We start from the raw sequence: 18,147 nt of genomic DNA, 5'->3' as shown, positions 1-18,147 counted from the left end.
CTTGGCCCTAACCAAGAGTATTTTTTGACTCCCCTCTCAGCAGAAGTGGTATTGTCTCCTATTCAAATATATAATCTTGTTAGGATCCTCAATTTTTCCAAGAGAATGTCATTTTACTCTTGGCTCATATAACAGTTAAAACATGTGGTTCACTTTTAATTGGCAATATGTGTCACCCTTGTCATTTCAAACTGTCTCCCGATGCTTTTAGAAGTTGAGCTGAAATACTAAGTACAATTGCCCAGAGAATGTGCAGCGTCTTTGTTTCTCTAGATGCTGTAATAGTGGGTTAATCCAGAGCAGTAAAAAGCTGTCTGTATATTTAGACTAAATGATATTGGCATTTTGTAGTGTAGCTTTTAATGAATAGCTCTTTATTTTATGATACCCGCCCTCTGTACTAAGGAGAAATGGTAAGGAACAGCCCAGTGAAACTCATTTTGACCTTTCTCTTGAAAGGATGTTGTTGAAGACATTGTTAATTGCCCTCACATTTTCTTCTTTAGGAAATCTTTGGAGAAATTTCATTACGGTCTTGGTAATAATTTCAGTAATAGTTATGCTTCCTTGAAGCAATTGTTTTTTCCCGTAGCACTGTCACTTGTTTAACTGATCAAATTTTCTATTTGATGTCGACCATTAGAAAGCTTAAAGCTAAATTTATGATCCACTCATATAAGTTTCCAGAATCCTATGGTTTGCATTTTCAAAACTGTCATCAGGCCTAGCCTGCTTTTTTACCTATCTTTTCCCATGTTTTTCCTTTCTTTTCCTACTTAGAGTTTATTTCATCATTCTGTATTTTATATATCCTCATAAACCACTTAACCACTAAACTTTTTGAAACAAGGCCCAAGTGTAAGTTCAAAATCAATAAATACAAAAGACACTATCAAGAAAGTAAACAGACAACCTAAGAATGAGGAAAAAATGTTTATAAATCACGGGAAGGAGACTTCAATCTAGTATATATAAAGAACTGTTCATAGTTTAATAATAAAAAGACACATTGATAAAGAACAAAGGATCTGAATAGGCATTTCTCCAAATAAGATACAGATGCCCAATAAGCACGTGAAAAGACACTCAACGTCATTAGCCATTTGAGAGGAAATGCCAATCAAAACCACAATGAGCTACCACTTAACACCCATCAGGGTGGCTATAATCAAAAAGACAGTAGTAAGTGTGGGCGAGGCTGTGGAGAATTTGTGGAGAACCCTAGCATTCTTCCTGGGGAGAATGTAAAATGGTGCAGCCACTCTGGAAAATAGTGGCAGTCCTCAAAAAATTAAATAGTAATCATATGACCCAGCAATTCCACTCCTCAGTATAAATATAAAAAGAAATGAAACATGTCCACACAAAAGTTTGTACACAAATGATCATAGCATCACTGTTTATAATAATGGGGCGCCTGGGAGGCTCATTAGGTTAAATGACTGACTTTGGCTCAGGTCATGATCTCACCGTTCGTGGGTTTGTTTGAGCCCCGTGTCAGGCTCTGTGCTCACAGAGCTGTGCTGTGAGCACAGAGCCTAGAGCCTGCTTTGGATTCCGTGTGTCTCTCTCTCTGCCCCTCCCCTGCTTGTGCTCTGTCTCTCAGTGTCTCTCAGAAATAAATAAATGTTAAAAATTTTAGAAAAAAATAGCTTACAAGTAAAACAATCCAAATGTCCCACAACTAATGAATGAAAAAACAAAATGTGGCATATCCATACAGTTGAATGAATGTTATTTAGCCATAAACAGAAATGAAGTATTGATAGATGGCATAGCATGCAAAGTGAAAGAAACCAGACACAAGACCATATACTGTATGATTTCATTTATATGAAATTTCCAGAATAGGTAAATCCATAGCGACTTAAAGTAGATTGGTGGTTTCCTAAGGCTGGGGCAGTTGAGAGGAAAGGAGAGCTAATGGGAACAGAGTTTCATTATGGAGTGATGAAATGTTCTAAAGTGTGTTGTGATGGCTGCCAACTCTGTGAGTATCCTAAAACCATTGGATTATTAATGGGTGAGTTATATCTTAAAGGGGTGAATTATATCTCAATAAATTTGTCATTTAAAAAATGTCCACAGTAGAGGATTGGGCAAAATGGGTGAAGGGGAGTGGGAGATACAGGCTTCTGATTATGGAATGTGTAAGTCATGGGAATAAAAGGCATAGCGTTAGAAAAGCCCTAAAAATATTTTAGTCAGTTAATAAAATACAGTTTATAAGCATTAAAGTAGTCATGAAAATCAAATGTTTATTTATATTGAAGATACGTAAGAAATATTTATGTCTTTATAGCACATATTGCCATTAGTATTTATTTTCTCTTAATTCTTATGAGCCTCCCAGTGGTAAGAGAAACAATAGCCATTCTACCAGTGATAGTATATGTTAATAGGTTATTATACACTACCTATGAATATAACTAGAGCATTAACATTCTCATTTGAGTAGGTAAAATTCTTAGGAAGTTAGGATGGTCATATATACCTTTCAGAACTTTATAATCTATTCTTTAACCTCTATAAACAAGCAGACCGTAACAGCCTACTTGACTAATTGGATGGGATATATCTGGTATTGAGTTCAAAGAGCAAGAGATCTTTCGGAAGACTAAAGAGAGTGGAAGTTGCTGCCTCCTTCCCCTCTTAGCCATATTCTTTGATACTCATTTCAGTTCCCGTTATTTTCACTGGAAAATGAACCTGTGCGTAATCCTTCTGATCCTGGTGTTCATGGTGCCTTTTTACATTGGCTATTTTATTGTGAGCAACATCCGACTATGTGAGTATTTGTAAACGTGAGTATTTTACCTGCTCATGTCAGCACGTCGATTGAGACAAGGATTCGTGGGGACTGAGGCTGTGGAGAGTTTCATTTCTGTATTACTCTCAGTAACTACTGTTGTTTGGGGGTGCCCCACACCAGCATCTTTAAAAAATAGGCATAAAATCAATGTTGAATGAATAATTAAGCCACCTGTGGGGCCACAACTATCTTACTGTTTCTACTGTTCTGTCTCCCCTAACCCACATCTTAATTCAGCCAAATTCCTCTTGCGACGATAAATACGCTTTCTCTAAAAATGGTATTATTCCATCATTCCTTTGCCAAGTGGACAAGCCAGTCAAATAGTAGTTAGCATGATTCCATATCTGGAAGTAGAGCAAGCTCTTTAATGTGGATCCATTTAACCTTAGTCTTTCTCCTCCTTCTTAGTGCATAGGCAGCGACTGCTCTTCTCCTGTCTCCTGTGGTTGACCTTCATGTACTTCTTCTGGAAACTAGGAGACCCATTTCCCATTCTCAGCCCGAAACATGGTGAGTGAATATGTGACAGGGAGAGGGAAATAATTGTTTACCATTTTCTAATTTTGAAAAACAATAACTTTTTAAAAGTTCTGGGGCGCCTGGGTGGCTCAGTCGGTTAAGCGTCCAACTTCGGCTCAGGTCATGATCTCACGGTCCGTGAGTTCGAGCCCCACGTCGGGCTCTGTGCTGACAGCTCAGAGCCTGGAGCCTGCTTCAGATTCTGTGTCTCCCTCTCTCTCTGACCCTCCCCCGTTCATGCTCTGTCTCTCTCTGTCTCAAAAATAAACAAACATTAAAAAAAAAATTTTTTTTTAAAGTTCTGATTATGGGAAATATAGCAAGTTATTTCTCTAAAAATGATCTGCTTTTGAACTGAACTTCCCTTCGTCCTAGGAAGTCTCAGTGCTGGCTTTGGAAAGAAACCACCTCTATGATTTTAGAGCAGGAGTTTTTGACGTTAGGTTGGTGAATGAACTTCAAGAGAGTAAGGGGTAGGAAAATTTGTCTTTAACTTAAAACTCCATGGGGAGACTGGGTGGCTCAGTCGGTTAAGCGTCCAACTTCGGCTCAGATCATGATTTTGTGGTTTGTGAGTTTGAGCCCCGCGTCGGGCTCTGTGCTGACAGCTCAGAGCCTGGAGCCTGCTTCGGATTCTGTGTCTCACTCTCTCTCTCTGCCCCTCCCCTGCTCATGCTCTGTCTCTCTCTATCTCAAAAATAAATAAAACATTAAAAAAATTTTTTTTGAAAACTTCTGATATCGTATGCAGAAGTACGGGGAAACATTTATGTGTGTGTTTGGAGGCAAAGTACCCATAATCTTTTATTAGATTCCCAAAGGGGTCTATGACCCAAAAGATAAATGACCACTGCTCAGATGATGATAAATATTGTCTTTAGGGAATATATGCATTTTGGGAAAGAGCGGTGACATAAACATTCAAAATTGGTAGGTAAAGAAAAGCTTTCTAGGAATCAGTGTCTCTTCTTACACAAAGAAAGTTCACTTCAAATACAAGAGCAGGGGCATTTGGCTGGCTCAGTGGATAGAGTATGTGACTGTTGATCTTGGGGTCATGAGCTTGAGCCCCAAGTTGGGTGTAGGGCTTACTTAAATAAATAAATAAAAACTTTAAAAAAACCTCTTTAAATATAAGAGCAGATTATATAGCCATAATTTCTGTGCTAAAAACCATGAACAATAGTCTCTCAGCTAAAAGTCCTAGTACTTCAGAAATATATATATATGAATCTATCTAAAATAGATTAGCAAGCCCACCTATTATAAATATACTGGCACTTTGATACCAGAGGTTTTAAAAAAAATACACATCTATTCATTTCACTCTCCTATTGTATCAGGGTTCTTCTAGCAGAAAACAGAATCTAACTAGTTTAAAGCAGAAAGTGATTTATTATGGAGTATTAAGGAGTTTATACTATTTATAGGAAAGCAGGATGGGCTACCAAAAGCATTCAGATTCTTAGCATGGCATACAAGACCTTCTATGACCTGACTATTGCTGTCTTTCTCTGTGCCTGTCTCCAGTCCTACCAAATTACTTGAAGTTTTTAGAGCTGTTCTGTCAGCCTCAACATTCCTTGTGGAAAATGCCTTTTCTTTCAGTATTGAATTCCTGTCAGTTCATTCCTCTTAAGATTTTTCTGGCCATCATTACAAGGTATTAATTGCTCCCACCTCAATATACTTGTATCACCTATAAAGATTATAATTACTTGTTACCTTTTCTGACTTCCTCTTTAACTTGTGAGTCCCCTGAGGAGCCTGAGGTCAAAAACTCCATCTTACTGGTCTTTGCATCCCTGGTGTCTAGCATGAAACCTAGCACACAAAGTGTTTAATGCATGTTTATTGCATTACTGAATGAGAAAAGCAATTTCTGTCTCTCCAAGGTAGTAGATGAGTTTAAGAATATGACATTCTGGGTAGGAATTTAGGATTTGCTAATATGATTAACATGTACATGTCCGTGTAGGGAAGGATTTTGGAGTAGAGAGGCCCTGATAATACAGATCTCATATAAATGGTTTCAAATAAACCCAAGAAGGACAAGAATTCTAAAAGGACCCCAATGCTTACAGTGATAGCACACGTCACGTACACCACAGAGAGACTCTGATGCCTGTCTCCAGCTTTCTCCTTGTGAGCAGTCAGTTCACATGACCTGTACAGCCAGACCATGCCTGAGGGAATATGAAGACCACCACATCTTTTAGATCTTCATCTGTCCTTATTTCTAAATCCTATAGGGATATCCTAAAGAAGCTACTGGGGGGAAGCGCTAGAGAGAGAGTTTCACTTTTAGTCTTTCCTTAGTATTTCCTCCAGGAAATAAGCATTTTGGTTTTATGTCTGAATATTCAGGTGTCTAATTCATTTGACTAAGAGAAGTAAATAGGAAGCAAAGTTTAGGCAATGGATGGAAAGCAGCCAGGCTTACCCTGCCATCGTAGAGCTTGTCCAGGACTGCCCCAACAACCAGTATGGTTCATTGTTGTGGAGACCACAGAAGACTGCAAGACCCAGGCCTTGCCTATCATGAAAAGATGTCCGTGAAAATACTCCTTCATGCAGGTGGAAGGCATTCAACAGTGAAAAAGGGTAAGAGAGGCTAAGAAAGTACATGAAGCTAAAAGGAGTCTGTGTGAGCAAATGGCAACAGTTAGGTGGCCTTGTGCATGTCACTTCATCAGACTTTCCATCTAGTAGCTAGAAAACAAATAATGATTTACCTTTACTTCATAGAAATGCTAGGATGAAGTCGGTAGTATCTAAACAGTAATTTAGACCAGAAAAAGATATTTAATAAAGGGGTACTACCTTAAAGGGAATAAAAGTAGAGGGGACATTTTTCTAGTTTTTTTACATTTAGTAACCTATATTAATTCCTTGGACTTTTTTATGATAGCAGATGATAATTATGTACCCATAGTCAATAAACATCTACTGAACACCTTCCATGTGACAGGCAGTAAGAAAAACAAAGATCAATAAGGCAGGATTCCTTCCTATAAAGGGGATGTAGGGACACCTGGGTGGCTCAGTTAGTTAAGCATCTGACTTCGGCTCAGATCATGATCTTACAGTTCATGGGTTCGAGGCCGGCATCGGGCTCTGTGATGACAGCTCAGAGCCTGGAGCCTGCTTTGGATTCTATGTCTCCCTCTCTTTCTGCCCCTCCTTCTGCCCCTCCTCAGCTCACACCATCTCTGTCTCTCTCTTTCTCTCGGTCTCTCAAAAATCAATAAACATTAAAAAAATAGAGGATGTAAAGAGTTATGTGGGAAGTAGAATCAACAGAATTTGGATGAGGATTTAGTCATTCATTTAACATTTCACAAATATTTTCTGAGCACCTAGTTTATTGTTAGTGCTGGAGATTCAACCATGAACAAACTAACTAGGTTTCTGCCCTCCAGCAACTTACCCTCTGGCAGGAAGGACTAAACAATAAATATATAAACAGGTGATTGCTGATCGTGATCATTATCAAAGAGCAAACAGGTTGCTATGGTAGACAACAATGCAAATAAAGATGTCAAATTACATGTAAGCGGTTAGAGTCAGCTTTTCTGAGGAATTATTTAAAGTGAGTTTTAAAGGACAAGACAAAGGTAGACCCAGCAAGAAGGTGCCAGAGACATCGTGTAAAGCCCTGAGGTAAAAAAGCCTGGTGGAGTCATTGGAGAGTAAGAGACAGAATGGAAACTAGTGGTGTAGATTTTTCTGTCATGGTGACTAGATACTTGATGATGTCATTTTCTAGGATAGGTAATGCAGAAAGGGGAAGATAAGTTGAACTTGAGGTATGTTGAATTTGAAGTGCCTGTGCACATCCAAAGTGATGTTCAGTAGGCAGTTGGATACACGGGGTCAGCAATTTAGGACAAAGAATGGATTTAGGAGTACTCAGGGAGATAACTCCAGGAATCTAAAAAAATCAGGCACCATCGGCTAAATGTCGTTAGATGAATCTGGGGAAAAGCGCAGTACCACCCATGGAAAAATGTATAGACTGAAATGAAAGATTATTTTGGCCCATTATGAACAGAGAAAGACCAAGAAAATACGAGAGAAGTAAAAGGGATAACTGAGGGAAGTGGTATGAAAGCCAAGAAAGGAAAATAATTTTAAGTAGCAATGATTCAGTGTCATAAAAGATCAAATTAAGGCAGGATTGGAAATGCCATTGGGTTTTGCAACCAGAAGAAAATTCATGACCATATTATAGTAATGGTTAAGAGCATAGGCTGTGGAGCTACACTGCTTGGGTTTGAAGCCTGACTCTGCCTCTTGCTAGCTGTGTGGCCTTGACAAAATTTACCTCCTCGGTGCTTCCATTTCCTTATCTGTAAAATGAGGTTTTCGATACTGTTTGCCTCATAGAGCTGTAATGAGGAGCAAATGAATTAATACAAGTAGAATGCTTCCACGGTGCCTGGTGCATAACAGGTGTTTGATGAATGTTGCCAATTTTTTATTGCCGTTACAATTATTGGTGAAAGCGGTTTCCTTTAGGGTAGGAGAATGGAATGAAAGCTGAATTGCAGCCAGTTGAGGAATAAATGGAAGTGAAGAAGAGGTAATAGGAAGTGTAAACTCCTTTCAAAAAGCATGGCCATTAAAGGAAAAATAGAGGATTGGTAACTAGAGGTAAACTCAAGGCCTTAGCCTTCCTTAGGAAAGAGACTTGAAACTGCAGGGAAAGAACCAGCACAGAAGGAAAGATTGAAGATGAGAGAGATGACAGGAGATGGAACAGGATTCTGGAGGAGGTAGAAAGGGAATAAGATCACAGCACATAGAGAAGTCTTAGCTTTGGACACTGTCTTGTTTGAGGGGGACAAGGTGGAAGGATGATTGCAGATGTGAATATAGTAGAGTGAAGGTGGTATAACCAATAACTTCTGTAATGAGGTCATTGGCTAAGGAGAACAAGGATTGAGAAAATGGATTAAAGATTATCTGCTAAGGGGGTGGGGAGAGATGGTTGACCAAGGGCAAGAAAAGGATCCCTCAGTAGTAGTGTAAGCCATGTTAAGACTGGAGACCTAAATCTGTAATGGCACCAACGTCGGGACGCGTTTTAGCAGTTTTAGCATCTCAGGCACGGGCACAGGGAAGACCGAGTGTCAGATTGATCCAGAATTGAGAGTTTTCAGGATCAGCACTTCAGAAGGACAGTGGGGACAGAGTCCTAGTGAGAGAAGTTAAAGCAAGCAAGCTTGGAGGTCAGGCTCAGTGAAGAAGGAAATGGAAGGTAGGGGGAAGCAAAGGACAAGAGACCAGAGGTCACAAAGAGCTCTAAAATGGTGTAGTGGAAACACAAGAGCAAGAGAACATGATTATTGGAATGTCAGTTCCAAAGCCAACAGAATTCCTGCATGGCAGCTCTGGTGTTAGGCCACAGGGGTAGATAATGCTGAAGTGGATCCCATCCTAGAAACAGGAGTAAAAACAAAGCTAGTTTTGTCGGGTGCTTCCAAACTCCCTGGCTTGTTCTTCAGCATTGCCTTCTCTCATTTATCCAAGATCTCAACAGCATTTATTTTACCTACAGACTTTCAGCATTCTCAAATCACAGGAAACAGTTGATAATTAGAATGCAACTGATCATCAAAAACTCACATATTTGCGTTTGAAGTACTCATTCACGTATAAATTCAGCCCGTTTGTTAGATGCCTTATGTGTTTATTGGCACAAATGAATAAAACATAAGCTCCTGAGACCTAAAGAGCTTATGACCTAAGGAGGAAATGTGTGTGTGTGTGTATATATATGTATATATGTGTATATATATATATATATATGTATGTATGTGTGTATATATATATACATATTTTTTTTTTAATTTTTTTTTTCAACGTTTATTTATTTTTGGGGGGACAGAGAGAGACAGAGCATGAACGGGGGAGGGGCAGAGAGAGAGGGAGACACAGAATCGGAAACAGGCTCCAGGCTCTGAGCTGTCAGCCCAGAGCCTGACGCGGGGCTCGAACTCACAGACCGCGAGATCGTGACCTGGCTGAAGTCGGACGCTTAACCGACTGCGCCACCCAGGCGCCCCGGTATATATATATTGACAGTAACACTTTGCAAAGTAAATCTCCAGCAGACTTACTTTGCTGATACATATATTTTTTTTTTACCAAAGCTTTTACTGAAAGTGCGTTGCTCTGTTAGTGTTCACACTACCTTGAGTAAGCAATCAGTGAGTGTTACTTATAATTATTACTATTACCATCACCCAGTAGGAGATGATTCTAGAAGCATGTGAGATATGACAAAGATCAACAGACTTTTATACATTTATTATGGAAGATATACATATTGATAATTAAAATTTGGCTTACATAAGCTGTATGTAACAGTTGATGTTTTTCGTGATGTTTCCTCTCACAGTACATTTGATCTTTATCAGCTGACATTAAGGTGCTTTGATGTTTTTAGGGATTTTGTCCATAGAACAGCTCATCAGCCGGGTAGGTGTGATCGGTGTGACTCTCATGGCTCTTCTTTCTGGATTTGGTGCTGTCAACTGCCCATACACGTACATGTCCTACTTCCTCAGGTAAAGAGAACTTCGTCTCTTTTCTTTCTTCCTATGACTTCATGCATACGTACGTGATATCATGCTGCCATCATTAATACTTAAGTATTAGATCTGTGACACGGACTTTTTATTCTTTCCCTCTGCCCTTATGGGCATTATCCTAGGAGTCTTCCTGAATAAGTCTTATCACTTATATTGTTTGTCCTTATTTGTCCTACATTCACTTATTTTTAAAATGGTTGTTTCACTCAGACCCTCTACCTCCTCTTAAAGGCACCTTTCTTGTGGACAGCAGTGCGAGCTAATCCCAACTTCAGTCAATCGCTTCCTCCCAAAAGTAGCACTAATTGTGCCTCGGATAAACCTCATTGGCTACAAGACTGCCCTTGCACAAAGCTTTGCCAAGCTGCAGGCGTGCTTACGGATACCTCATAAATGTCACTGGATCAGGGGCGCCTGGGTGGCTCAGTCGGTTGGGCTTCTGACGTCAGCTCAGGTCATGATCTCCCCGTTCCCAAGTTCAAGCCCCATGTCAGTCTCTGTGCCGACAGCTCGGAGCCTGGAGCCTGCTTCAGATTCTCTGTCTCCCTCTCTCTCTCTGCCCCTCCCTCGCTCATGAATGTCTCTCTCTCTCAAAAATAAACATTAAAAATATTTTTTAAAAATGTCATTGGATCAGAGCTGAGAAAGACTATATAAGAGAGCCACTTACCTTCCACTACCCTGAGACTGCAAAAAATATTAGCTATAAAACCTGGCAACAAAAGGACTTCTGTTTATTATAATCATGTTAATATTCTCTAGAAAGAGTCCTTCAATTACTGGGTAACAATTGAGGTTTATGTGTTTGTCAGCGGCCTTGTATTTATTATGCCCAAGGATGGGGTCCCAAAACATTGCTAACAGTTTGTGCTTATTATAGAAATGTGACTGATGCAGATATCCTCGCCCTGGAACGGCGACTGCTCCAAACCATGGACATGATCATCAGCAAAAAGAAAAGGTAAGATACCAGCACATTAAAAAACCTGTACTCTTGGGGCGCCTCGGTGGCTCAGTCGGTTAAGCGTCCGACTTCAGCTCAGGTCACGATCTCGCGGTCCATGAGTCCAAGCCCCACGTCAGGCTCTGGGCTGATGGCTCAGAGCCTGGAGCCTGCTTCAGATTTTGTGTCTCCCTCTCTCTCTGCCCCTCCCCCGTTCATGCTCTGTCTCTCTCTGTCTCAAAAATAAAAGTAAATAAATAAACGTTAAAAAACATGTACTCTTAGAATTTCTCAACAAGAAAATGTGACTGTGAATTGATAACAGGGAGTTTCATCATATTCATTTTTACAATAAGATACCATCAAAGATTTTGAGGTTCCTTGGTGGCTCAGTCAGTTAAGCATCTGACTCTGATTTCGGCTCAGGTCGTGATCTCATGGTTCATGAGCTCAAGCCCCGCATTGAGCTCCACGCACTGACAGTGCAGAGCTTGCTTGGAATTCTCTCTCTCTCCCTCTCTCTCTGCCCCTCCTCAACTCGCTCACTCTCAAAAATAAACTTAAAAGAACAAAAACAAAGACTTAATGTTTAGTCTTGTGTGAATGAAATTTTCAAATTCCATTTATTTCCTGACTTTAATTCTCTTGAGATAAGTTGTTAGAATAACTTCTATAGTTGAAGGTATTCTACATTGATTGGATGCTTTAAAAGTCTGTTGTCCTACATTTTTACAAAATCTGCATGCCTGATTTCAATCTTTTCAACTTCCTTTTCTCCAACTACTTTGAAAAATCCTTCCAGTCTTCTAGCTGTTGTCCTTTTTGTCATTTTTAAGAAGTAGACTTACAGTGTGTGTTTTTAAAGTGGCATTTCTAGGGGCGCCTGGATGGCGCAGTCAGTTAAGCGTCCGACTTCAGCCAGGTCACGATCTCACGGTCTGTGGGTTCGAGCCCCGCGTCGGGCTCTGGGCTGATGGCTCAGAGCCTGGAGCCTGTTTCCGATTCTGTGTCTCCCTCTCTCTCTGCCCCTCCCCCGTTCATGCTCTGTCTCGCTCTGTCCCAAAAATAAATAAAAAACGTTGAAAAAAAAAATTTAAAGTGGCATTTCTAGAAATCTGTATCACGGTGGGTTAAAGCCTAGGCTCTAGACTCAGACTTTCTGAATTTGAATCCTTGCCGTAGAGTTCACAGTGTGGCCCTGAGCATTACTTCATGTCTTGGTTTCCTCAACTGTAAAATGGAAATAATAAGAATGAGTTGACATGTAGAACTCTAGAACAGTGAACCATACATAGCTAAGGAAAACTATTGAACTTATTAATAGTCTTGGAGGACAGTCATTAGGTTTTAGTGCTTTGTCTTCATTTATGCATTCATGTATTTTCATTCTCTCAATATAAGAAGCCCAGTTTCTGCTAGGCACTTTGCTAATTGCTGAACGGTCATAGAGATAGAATGAGGAACAAGATAGTAAGTTATTGTCTTCATTAAGCTACTTAGTCTGTCTTTATTAAAGTCCTGTTACCCAAATAAAAACTGTGACATCGAGGTTTTAAACTGCATGAGTGTTTCTGCATTTCGTGTTTCGTCCTTCAACATTTTTCTATAGTAAGACCCATCAAGTCAAAGTCAAAGAAGGCTTTAATGGAAGAGATGACAACAGACTTTACAATGATAAAGAGGATGAGATTTACCAGCTAATTATTTGTCTCCATTTCTGTACATCTGTCCGAGGGTATTGAAAGTAGATACACATGGATATACATTTGTTCTCTGGGTTTTGTCCACATTCATTTTATACAGTTTATTTTACATGAATGAATATGAATGTAGATTTAAAAAATATAACAGTAAGAGCAACATTATTCAGTATTGAAAGATAATTGTAAAGGAATAATACTATCTTGATTCCCATGATTGTTCTCCTTTTTACTATATTTTATTCATATAGAGATAAATGAATCCCCCACCGCCTTCCCCTCTGCCAACCATCATTTCTGTGTATTTGAGTGTTTCTGTTTTGTGTTTATTTTTAGATTCCACATATAAGTGAAATCATATGATATCTTTCTGTCTGCCTTGGCATAATAACTTCTGTATTCATCCATGTTGTTGCAGATGGCAAGGTATCATCCTTTTTTTTTTTTTTTTGGCCGTGTAATATTCTCTGTGTGTGCATGTGTGCACACGCGCCCAACATTTAGGTTGCTTCCGTATCTTGGCTATTATAAGTAATGCTGTAGTAAACCTAGGGGTACATGTAGCTTTGAAATTATTGTGGTTTTTTTTCTTTGGGTAAATACCCAGTAGTTGAATTACTGGATCCTATGGTAGTTCTATAGTTCTGTTTTTAATTTTTTGAGGAACCTCCGTACCGTTTTCCACAGTTGTACCAGTTTACATTCCTGCCCACAGTGCACAAGGGTTCCCTTTACCTCCACACCCTTGCCAACACTTGTTAATTCTTATTTTATCCATTCTGACTGGTGTGAGGTGATATGTCATTGTGATTTTGATTTGCATTTACCTGATTGGTGATGTTAAGCATCTTTTCATGTGTCTGCTATCCATCTGTATGTCGTCTTTAGAAAAATGTCTATTCAGGTCCTCTGCCCATTTTTAATCAGACTGCCTTTTTGATGTTGAGTTGTATAAATTCTTTATATATTTTGGATACTAACCTCTTATTGGATACATCATTTGCAAGTAGCTTCTACCATTCAGTAGGTTGTCTTTTTATTTTGTTAATGGTTTTTTTCACTGTGCAAAAGCTTTTTATTTTGATGTCCCAATAGTTTCTTTTTGCTTTTGTTTCCCTCAACAGAGAAGTCATATCCAGAAAAATATTTCTAAGATTAATATCCAAGAGATTACCACCTGTGTTTTCTTCTAGGAATTTTGTGGTTTCAGGTCTCACATTTAGTTCTTAATCCATTTTGAGTTTATTTTTATATATAGTGTGAGAAAGTGGTCCAGTTTCATTCTTTGCATGTAGCTGTGCAGTTTTCCCAGCACCTTTTATTGAAAGGACTTTTTTTCCCATTGTATATTCTTGCCTCCTTTGTTATAGATTGTTGTATAGATGTGGATTTATTTCCGGGCTTTCTATTCTGTTCCACTGATCCATACTACTTTGATTACTATAGCATTGTAGTATATCTTTAACTCCAGGTTAGTGATACTTCCAGTTTTGTTCTTCTTTCTCAATATTCCTTTGGTTCTCTAGAGTCTTTTGTGGTTCCATACAAATTTTAGTATTATTTTTTCTAGTTCTATGAAAAAGGCTGTTGGTATTTTGATGGGGATTGTATTCAATCTGTAGATTGCTTTGGATAGTATGGACATTTTCATAATATAAATTCTTGCAATCCATTAACGTGGTCTGTCTTTCCATTAATTTGTTAGCTGCAGTGTCTTTGATCAATACTTTATAGTTTTCAGTGTACAAGTCTTTTACTTCCTAGGTATTTTATTATTTTTGGTGCAGTTGTAAATGGGATTGTTTTCCAAATTTCTCTTTCTACAATTAGTTTCAGTTTTACTTCTTTCTTATGAATTTGGATGCCTTTTATTTCTTGTCTGATTGTTGCAACTAGGACTTACAGTACTGTGTTGAATAAAAGTGGTAAGAGTGGACATTCTTTTTTCCTGATGTTAGAGGAAAAACTGTTTTTCATCATTGAGTATGACGTTAGCTGTGGGTTTTTCATATATGTCCCTTTTATGTTGAGATATGTTCCTTCTGAATCTACTTTGTTGAGAGTTTTTATGATCCAGTGTTGAATTTTGTCAAATGATTTTTCTGTATCTATTGAGGTGATTATATGATTTTTATCCTTTGTTTTGTTAATGTGATGTGTCACATTAATGTGTGATGTGTCAATATTGAACCATCCTTGCATCCCTGGAGTAAAACTCACTTGGATCGTGCTGAATGATCCTTTTAAACTGCTATTGAGGGGCGCCTGGGTGGCGCAGTCGGTTAAGGTCCGACTTCAGCCAGGTCATGATCTCGCGGTCCGTGAGTTCGAGCCCCGCGTCAGGCTCTGGGCTGATGGCTCGGAGCCTGGAGCCTGTTTCCGATTCTGTGTCTCCCTCTCTCTCTGCCCCTCCCCCGTTCATGCTCTGTCTCTCTCTGTCCCAAAAATAAATTTTAAAAAGTTGAAAAAAAATAATAAAATGCTATTGAATTCAGTTTGCTAGTATTTTGTTGAGGATTTTTGCATCTATGTTCATCAAAGGTATTGTAGTTTTTTTTGTAGTGTCTTTGGATGGATTTGGTATCAGTAATGCTGGCCGTGTAGAATGAATTTGGAAGCTTTCTCTTTTTGGGGGGGTGGTTTGAGGAGAATAAGTATTAACTCTTCTTTATTTTTTTTTTAATTTTTTTTTTAATGTTTTATTTTATTTTTGAGACAGAGAGAGACAGAGCATGAGCGGGGGAGGGTTAGAGAGAGAGGGAGACACAGAATCCAAAGCAGGCTCCAGGCTCTGAGCTGTCAGCACAGAGCCTGACACGGGGCTTGAACTCACAGAGGGTGAGATCATGACCTGAGCCGAAGTCGGAAGCTCAACCGACTGAGCCACCCAGGCGCCCCAATATTAACTCTTCTTTAAATGTTTGGTAGAATTCACCTGTAATTCCTTCTGGTCCTGGACTTTGTTTATTGGGAGGTTTTTGATTACTGATTCAATTTTGTTACTAGTAGCTGGTCTGTTCAGAGATATCCTATTTCTTCCTGATTCAATTTCAGAAGATTCTATGTTTCTAGGAATTCATCCATTTCTTCTAGGTTGTCTAGTTTGTTGACATATAACTTTTTGTGGTAGTCTCTTACAATCCTTTGTATTTCTGTGGTGTCAGTTGTTTCATTTTTATTTCTGGTTCTATTTATTTGGGTCCTGTCTCTCTTTCATAATGAATCTGGCTAAAGTTTTGTCAATTTTGTTACCTTTTCAAAGAACCAATTCTTGATTTCATTGATCTTTCTACTTGTTTTTAGAGTCTATTTCATTTATAATTTCTGCCTGATCTTTATTATTTTCTTCCTTCTAACCTTGAGCTTTGTTTGTTCTTTCTCTGGTTCCTAATTTAGGTGTAAAACTAAATTGTTTGAGATTTTTCTGATTCCTTGATGTAGGCCTGTGTTGCTGTAAGTGTCCCCCTTAGAACTGCTTTTGCTGTATGCAAAAGATTTTGGATGATTGTTTCTCCACTTTCATTTGTCTCCATGTATTTTTAATTTCCTCTTTGATTTCTTAACTGACCTGTTGGTTTGCCTGGTAGCATGTTTAGCCTCCATGTGTTTGTTTGTGTTTTTTCCAGTTGCTTTCTTGTGATGGATATCTTGTTTCATACCATTGTAGTCAGAAAAGATGCATGATATGATTTCAGTGTTTTAAAAATTTATTGAGACTTGTTTTGTGGCTAGCATATGATCTGTCCTGGAGAATGTTCCATGTGTACTTGAAAAGAATGTGTATTCAGTTGTTTTGGGATGTAATGTCCTGTATATATCTTTTAAGTCCATCTGGGCTAATGTGTCATTCAAAGATGAAGTTTCCTTTTAAAAAATCCAGTTTCCTTACTGATTTTTCTGCCTGGATATTCCATTCATGCATTGATGTAAGTGTGATGTTAAAGTTCTCAACTATTACTGTCAGTTTTTCCATTTATGTCTCTTAACATGTGCTTTATGTATTTGGATGATTCAGTGGTTGCATGAAAAGATGTTTACAGTTGTTCTGTCCTCTTATTGGACTGCTTTCTTTATCTTTATGTAATGCCCTTTTGTGTCTCTTGTTAAAGTCTTTGTTTTAGAGGCACCTGGGTGGCTCAGTTGGTTGAGTGACCAACTTCAGCTCAGGTCATGATCTCACAGTTTGTGGGCTCGAGCCCCACGTCATGCTCTGTGCTGATGGCTCAGAGCTTGGAGCCTGCTTCGGATTCTGTGTCTCCCTCTCTCTCTGCCCCTCCCCACCTTGTGCTCTGTCTCTCTCTCTCCTCTCTCTCTCTCTCAAAAAATAAGTAAACATTTAAAAAAATTTTTTAAAGTAATAAATAAATAAAGTCTTTGTTTTAAAGTCTATTTTGTTTGATGTAAGTACTGCTACCCTGGCTTCCCCACCTCTCACCCCTGCTTTCATCTGCATGGAATATGTTTTCTAAGCCCTTCATTTTCAGTCTGTGTGTGTCTTTGGGTCTGAAGTGAGTCTGTGGTAGGCAGCATACAGATGGGTCTTGTTTTTTTATCCGTTCGGTCATTCTAAGTTGTTTGATTGGGGCATTTAGACTGTTTACATTTAATCATTGATAGGTTTGTACTTATTACCATTTTGTTCATTGTTTTCTGATTGTTTTTGTAGTGCTTCTGTTCCTTTTTTCTTCTCTTGCTGTCTTGTCTTGCAATTGATGACTTTCTCTAGTGTATGCTTGGCTTTCTTCCTCTTTATTTTTTGTGTATCTATTATACATATTTGTTTATGGTTACCATGAGGTTCAGATATAACATACTAAGTATGAAACGATGTATATTAAGCTGATAGTCACCTAAGATCAAACACATTCTGAAAGAACTTTTTTCACTCCCCTCCCCCCCATTATATCTATATGTTGTCATATTTTACATCTTTATATTCATTGTTTTCTTCTACTTATGGCCTTTTCTTTTCACTTAAGGAAGTCCCTGTAACATCTCTTCTAAGGCCTGTTTAGTGGTGATGAACTCCTTTAAGTTTTGGATGTCTGGGACAAACTCTCCAATTCTGAATGATAACGTTGCTGGGTAGAGTATTCTTGGATGTAGGTTTTTTTTCCTTTCAGCACTTTGAATATATGTTACCATTCCTTTTTGTTCTGCAGTTTCTGCTGAAAAATCAGCTGATAGCCTTATGGGGTTTCTTGTATGTAACTATTTGCTTCTTGCTGCTTTTAGGATTTTGACATTTGACATTTTAATTACGATGTATCTTGGTATGACCTCCTTGGGTTCATCTTGTTTGGAACTCTTTGCTTCCTAGACCTGGATGTCTATTTCCGTCCCCAGGCTAGGAAAGTTTCTGTTATTTCTTCAAATAAGTTTTCTGCCCCTTTCTTTCTCTTCTAGGATCCCTATAATGTTAACGTTTACTTGCTTGATGTGATACAAAAGAACCCTTAGTCTTATTTTTTTTTAATTCTTTTTTCTTTTTGCTGTTCAGCTTAGGTAGTTCCCATTACCCTTCTTCTAGATCACTAATCCATTCTTCTGTATCCACTAATCTGTTGATTC

General features: G+C 38.7%; 1 protein-coding gene and 1 pseudogene across 1 annotated transcript in view; one reads left to right on the top strand and one right to left on the bottom strand.

The window, feature by feature from the left end:
- Positions 1–18,147, top strand: part of LOC125172756 (Golgi pH regulator) — a 60,506-nt gene that overhangs the window by 12,005 nt on the left and 30,354 nt on the right. Inside the window, exons 4-7 of the mRNA XM_047871246.1 lie at positions 2,682–2,788; positions 3,224–3,325; positions 9,789–9,909; positions 10,814–10,894. Coding sequence (XP_047727202.1) covers positions 2,682–2,788; positions 3,224–3,325; positions 9,789–9,909; positions 10,814–10,894 — 411 coding nt within the window. The remainder of the gene's footprint in view (positions 1–2,681; positions 2,789–3,223; positions 3,326–9,788; positions 9,910–10,813; positions 10,895–18,147) is intronic.
- Positions 10,097–10,289, bottom strand: LOC125174125 (uncharacterized; annotated as a pseudogene).

This window comes from Prionailurus viverrinus, chromosome C1 (genome assembly GCF_022837055.1).
Source record: "Prionailurus viverrinus isolate Anna chromosome C1, UM_Priviv_1.0, whole genome shotgun sequence".
Classification (NCBI taxonomy): Eukaryota; Metazoa; Chordata; class Mammalia; order Carnivora; family Felidae; genus Prionailurus; species Prionailurus viverrinus.
Note: the sequence above shows the minus strand (reverse complement) of the source record. Positions and strands in the feature narration are given on the sequence as shown.